This window comes from Panthera onca (genome assembly GCF_046562875.1).
Source record: "Panthera onca isolate mPanOnc1 chromosome E1 unlocalized genomic scaffold, mPanOnc1 haplotype 2 h2.Chr16_ul_2, whole genome shotgun sequence".
Taxonomy (NCBI): domain Eukaryota; kingdom Metazoa; phylum Chordata; class Mammalia; order Carnivora; family Felidae; genus Panthera; species Panthera onca.
The window spans coordinates 645771-651770 of NW_027675816.1; the positions used below are offsets into that span (position 1 = coordinate 645771).

The following is a 6000-nucleotide window of genomic DNA, read 5'->3' on the forward strand; positions in this document are numbered from 1 at the left end:
GTTTACTGAGGACCCGCCAAACCGCTTTCTAAGGCCGCTGCGTCTCCCACTCCACCAGCAACGTTAAGAGACTTCCAATTTCTCCGCATCTTCGCCTGAACTTGTTACCATCTGCGTTTTTAACCAGAGTCACCAGGGGTGCTGGTCATTGACTTTTAAGAGACTCAAGACTCCCTATGTTGGGAGAGCAGAGCCCTGAGAGAGGGTCTGAGCTGAACCTCAGGAGCTGGGGGCCTGCAGCCCTCAGAAAGAGGCTGGCTGGCCCTGCCGCGCTCGGACCTGGGTGCCGGGGTGCAGAGAGTTCCTGCTTCCCTAACTGTCCCTGAGCGACGGGAGCCCATGAAGGAGAAGCTAGCAGCCTCCCTGCCCCGCCCCCCATCCCTGGGCCCTGCCGTGTGTCCCCGAACCAGCTGGGGTACGCTCACCAGTCTACTGGCTTTGTTCCCTAATGTATTTCTGACAGTTCCCTTGTCACGGAAATTACTGTTTATAATCGAATTAAATGTTGTCGCAGTGGATGAAACGGAATGGCACAAACAAGGAGAAATGTTGTCGCTCGTGAAAATTCAGTTGAAAGACACGATCTGAGTCACACAATCAGCTGTCGACTCAGGTGGCGGTGAGACAAATGTAAAGAAATACCTGGGTGGGAGGAGCCTGACAGAGTCTACGTGGTTCTAGTTGCTGACCACTTTGCGAGGTCCTCTCAGGCTGCCCTCCACCCCCAGAGAACCCAAAGCTGGATGTTGGGGACGGTGTCTCATCAGCAAGGATTTCACAAGGAAGGCGACTTGGAACTCCAGGGGATGGACCCATAATCAAAGCAGACGCCTTCAGAAGATCAGTGACTGTGCACCTTGTGAAAGTTAAAATAAAATGTGCTTCATGGGTCAAACTGTGTTCCCCAAAAGGTTATGTTGGAGTTCTAAACCCCAGGGCCTACCAACGAGACTTTATTGGGAAATAGGGTCTTTGCAGATGTGATTACGTTAACATAAAGTCATTGGATGGGCCCCAATATAGCACGAGGGAGAATGCCGTGTGACCAGAGGCAGAGATAGGAGTAACATGGATCGCCAGCCACCACCCAGATGAGGAAGGGGTGAGGAAAGGGTCCTACCCAGAGTCTGAGAGGGAGCATGGCCCTGCTGACACCTTGATTTTGGACTTTGTCTCAGTCAGCTTGGGCCGTATAACAAATACCATAGACTGGGTGGCTTAAACAACAAGCACAATTTTACCCGGTTCAGGGAGGTTGGGAAGTGTGAGGTCAAGGTGCCAGCTGAGTGGGTTCCCCTTGACAGCGCTGTTCCTGGTTTGCAGACAGCTGCCGTCACACCGTATCCTCCCGTCACCTCTCTTGTGTCTCTCGTGAAACCAATCCCATTCCTGAGGGCTCCACCCTGATGACATCGTTACCTTCCAAAAGCGTCACCTCCGAATACCAAATGTAAAGTATGGAGGTGACTTTTTAAGGAGTCCCCTCTTCAAGTGATTTTTTTTTTCAGCAAATCCATCTGCTACCCAGTCCCAATCATCTGGGACAAGTGGGCTGACCACTGTCCCCTGAGCACACTGCTCAGAGCACAGCAGGGGTGGCCAGAAGCTTCATCACCCCACAGCCTGGATTTCAATCTCGTCTCTATCACCCATGTGTCACCTTGGAAAAGTCTCTTCACTGCCCTGCACCTTGGTCCCTTCTACTGAAAAACAGGGTCAATTATAGGGGCGCCTAGGTGGCTCGGTAAGTTAAGAGTCCAACTTCAGCTCAGGTCATGATCTCACAGTTCATGAGTTCGAGCCCCACGTCAGGCTCTCTGCTGTCAGCACAGAGCCCGCTTCGGATCCTCTGTCACCCTCTCTCTGCACCGTGCATGTGCTCTCTCTCTCTCTCTCTCTCTCAAAAATAAACATTTTTAAAAAAAGAGAGAGAGAAGAAAAACAGGGTCATCCATTCACACATCCCACACATTTTCTGAGCATCATTTGCTATTCCAGAATCTGAGAGCAGCAGAAAGATAGACAAGGTCCCTGTCCTCATGGAACTCGACCAGGGAAAGACAGAAAGTAAACAAGGAAATGCACAAACAAAATCTTGAGTTGTGGTAGTGAAAGCTAACAAGCGGGTCTGCTTGCTCCTGGCCATGGTGGTGGAGATAACGTTGGAGCCAAGGCCTGAAGGATGAGAACAAGCAGCAGGTGAGGCCTCCGGCCCGGGGGCAGAGCCGGGCAGCTCCCTGGACAAGGGAGGTGTGAGCAGGGGGGCTGGATCTGAGGGCGGGGGGCTGGGGCCTGTGGGGTGGGCTTCTCTGAGCTCAGGTTTCCTCATCCATGAAATGGGAATGTTCAGGTAAGTTTAAGCTGCTGTAACAGAGAGATCCACAAGAAGCCAATGGCCCAAGGAAGGTAATGTATCTCACAGTGAACGTCCCCCCTCCACACACTGTTCCATGTAGACATCCGGGGTCCCAGTTCCTTTCCTTCCTCTCTTTCTGTCCCTTAGGACAATTCCTCCTCTCCATAGTCAATGGCCTGCCCATGGCTGGCTTGTGAGAAGGGAAGGGACAAACAAGGAGCCTCATGGTCTCTGTTCAGGCTTCCGAAGGGCTCCCATCATTTCTGCTCAATTCCATTGGCAAGAACTTGACCACATGGCCATTCCTAACTCCAAGGGAGGCTAGAAATGAAATTCTGGTCATGTGTCAATACAAAGAGGCAGGGACTTTGGAGGACAGCATGCAGCCTCAGGCCGGCCGGATATAGTAATACCTCTTTGCAAAGGCCCGCTGAGTACAGATAAAGTATCTGGCACTTAGTAACTGCTCAATAAAAGTCTGCAATAGCTTCAGAAACTCTCTGCTCAATGTCCCCATTTCTTGGCCGCTGAAGAAACAGGTGCAGAGAGAAGAGGCATCTGCCCGGCCACCCAATCAGTGAGGGGCCAAGTTGGTCCAGACTTTGTGTCTGGGATCCTCCATCCCATCCTCCCACCTCGTATTTCAGATTACCTGACCCAGACCCACCAGGGACTGAGCAGAGTGGGGACCCAGGTGACCTCTCTGCGGGAGGCAGTGTCAGGGAACAGGATCCTGAGATCCTGAGTCCCTGAGAGGGACCCCGTGCTCCAAAGCACCGCCCTGAGCCTGGGCTGCACGGCTTTGTGATTAGGTAGGTGGGGCCCGGGTTGGTTTCCTAGACAGGAGGCAGGGCTGCTCTATGACAGAGGGCCACACCCACCCCCTGGGAGAGGGGACCGCGCTGGGAGCCGCTGCCACGTTGGGATGCAGCAGTAGGTGGCTGAGGAGGATGGCGTTCCTGGGATTCTTCCTCCTCCTCCTCCTCCTCCTCACCAACACCGCCGCCCGAGGGGAGTATGGCGTGGCCCACGTGGTGTCAGAAAATTGGAGCAAGGACTACTGCATCCTGTTCAGCTCCGACTATGTCACCCTGCCCCGGGACCTGCACCACGCCCCACTCCTGCCCCTGCACGGTGGTACCACGGCACCCTGGTGCCCGGGCAAGGACTCCTCCCTCCAGGTCCGGCCGGGCGCCCTCCGCCGGCGGCCCCTCTGCCACACCACCGCCATGGTCATGAGGGGCAACTGCAGCTTCTACGCCAAGGGCCGGCTGGCTCAGGGCCAAGGCGCCCACGGGCTGCTCATCGTGAGCCGGGTCGGCGGCCAGCAGTGTTCAGACACCGCCCTGGCGCCCCAGGACCCCCACCAGCCCCTGCCCGGCCTCACTATCCCCGTGGCCGTGCTCCGCTACAACGACATGCTCGACATCCTCCGCCACACCCACGGCAGCGCCGAGGTCCGCGTGGCCCTGTACGCGCCCCCGGAGCCCGTCCTCGACTACAACATGGTGATCACCTTCATCCTGGCCGTGGGCACCGTGGCCGCTGGCGGCTACTGGGCCGGCCTGACCGAGGCTGACTGGCTGCAGCGGCGCCGGGCCCGTGGGGGAGGGGGGCCCGGCGGTCACCACCGGCAGGAAGCAGTGGCCGCCCCGCGGGGACAGGAGGAGGAAGACGAGGGCGCGCCGGTGGACTTCACGCCGGCCATGACGGGCGCGGTGGTCACCCTGTCCTGCTCCATCATGCTGCTCCTCTACTTCTTCTACGACTGCTTTGTCTACGTCATGATCGCCGTCTTCGGCCTGGGGGCGGGCACCGGCCTCTACAGCTGCCTGGCCCCCCTGGTGCGCCACCTGCCCCTGCAGCAATACCGCTGGCCCCTGCCTGGCCACCGCGCCTGCCTGCAGCTGCCCCTGCTGCTGCTGGGCGGCCTGTGCGCGGCGGTGACCGTCCTCTGGATCGCCCACCGGAACGAGGACAGCTGGGCGTGGCTCCTGCAGGATGCGCTGGGCGTGGCCTACTGCCTTTTGGTCCTGCGGCGCGTGCGGCTGCCCACGCTCAGGAGCTGTGCCTCTTTCCTGCTGGCCCTGCTGGCCTTCGATGTCTTCTTTGTCTTCGTCACGCCCCTCCTCACCAGGACCGGCGAGAGCATCATGGTGGGGGTGGCGGCGGGCCCGGTAGATTCCGTGAGCCGCGAGAGGCTGCCCATGGTGCTCAAAGTGCCCTGGCTGAGCTTCTCAGCCTTGACCTTGTGTGACCAGCCCTTCTCCATCCTCGGCTTCGGTGACATTGTGGTCCCTGGCTTTCTGGTGGCCTACTGTCACCGCTTTGATGTGCAAGTCCGTTCCCGCCAGGTCTACTTTGTGGCCTGCACGGCGGCCTATGCTGTGGGCCTGCTGGTCACTTTTGTCGCCATGGTCCTCATGCAGATGGGCCAGCCCGCCCTGCTGTACCTGGTGTCCAGCACCCTGCTCACCAGCCTGGCCGTGGCCGCCTGTCGCCAAGAGCTCGCCCTCTTCTGGACGGGCCAGGGCGGAGCTAAGACACCCGCCCAGGCTGTGGCCGGGCTGCGTGGCGCCCCTTCATCTGGCTCCGTGCAGAAGCGGGAGGATACGGCAGACGTCCACACAGCCAGCAAGTTTGAGGGGGCCGCCAGCCACCTGGCAGGGAACTCAGACACCAACCTTGAGGAGGACACGGCCGAGATTGCCACCATACCCGAGGATGAAGCCGCTGGTCCGGACGGCCACAGCGATAGCTCCAAGGGCTGGAGCGATGCCAGCCTGGACACTGACGAATCTCCTCGTGCCTCCCCTGGGGCCTCGGAGGAGCTGATACCTCTGATGCCACCGATGCCATCGCCCTCAGAGCCGGGCCACGCGCAGGCCCAGGCCCACGACGCCGGCCTGCCCTGGACGGGGCTCCACGAGAGGAAGGGCTTGAAGGTAAAGGAGAGCATGTTGACCCAGGCTCCCTTGTGAGCCAGCACCCGGAGACACGTGCCTCCAGAAGGTCCGGCAGAATACCTCAGAGCAAAGCCACACGCGGTCAAAAGGAAATCAGGGCATTAAAGATATTCCGTGTCTACCCAGCAGAGCTCCATTTTTTGCTGGGACTGTAAGAAAGCAGTGGCCACAGAGTAAGTCCATGTAAGGCCTGGAGGGTTCTTAGGAGAGGTGCCAACCCCAAATCGTGCAGAGTGGGAAACAGGCTCAGAGAGGGCACAGGACTCACACGAAGTTACTCGGCAAGGCCAGGATTTGCTCCCAGGGCTTACTGGGCAGTGACTTCCCCTCTCCCCCACTGCCCACCCTCCACGCCAGAGCCCCGGCTCCTCAGCTTGGTGGACAGGTCCCATCCCTCATCACCTATCTTTTCCTCATGCTCGGGTCCAACTGAACCATTACTGCTCCTCGACCACACCCCTGGTTCCCATACTTCCCTCACCGACTCTGGACACGGACCAATCCCTTCTGGCTTCAGCAGTCTCATCTTCAAGATGGGACTTATAATACCATATCTGCCTGGAGGCAGGGGCATAAACAAGATGACCTCTTGAGTACCCCCGTGGTTTTTTAGGCTGGATGGTGCGGTTATATGTTGCTTAAGCAGAGGAAACAAACCCGGGGGTCAGGAAGGCCTCC

General features: G+C 58.3%; 1 protein-coding gene across 1 annotated transcript; it reads left to right on the plus strand.

Annotated features, from left to right (window-relative positions):
• The first annotated feature begins 3231 nt into the window (after positions 1-3231).
• SPPL2C (signal peptide peptidase like 2C) lies at positions 3232-5443 on the plus strand. Its single transcript, XM_060645808.3, has one exon. The coding sequence runs from the start codon at positions 3307-3309 to the stop codon at positions 5335-5337; it is 2031 nt and encodes a 676-aa protein (XP_060501791.3). The 5' UTR covers positions 3232-3306; the 3' UTR covers positions 5338-5443.
• The last annotated feature ends 557 nt before the right edge of the window (positions 5444-6000 follow it).

Coding starts and splice junctions, on each gene's coding strand:
- SPPL2C (XM_060645808.3), top strand. CDS start 3,307: ATGGCGTTCCTGGGATTCTTCCTCCTCCTCCTCCTCCTCCTCACCAAC.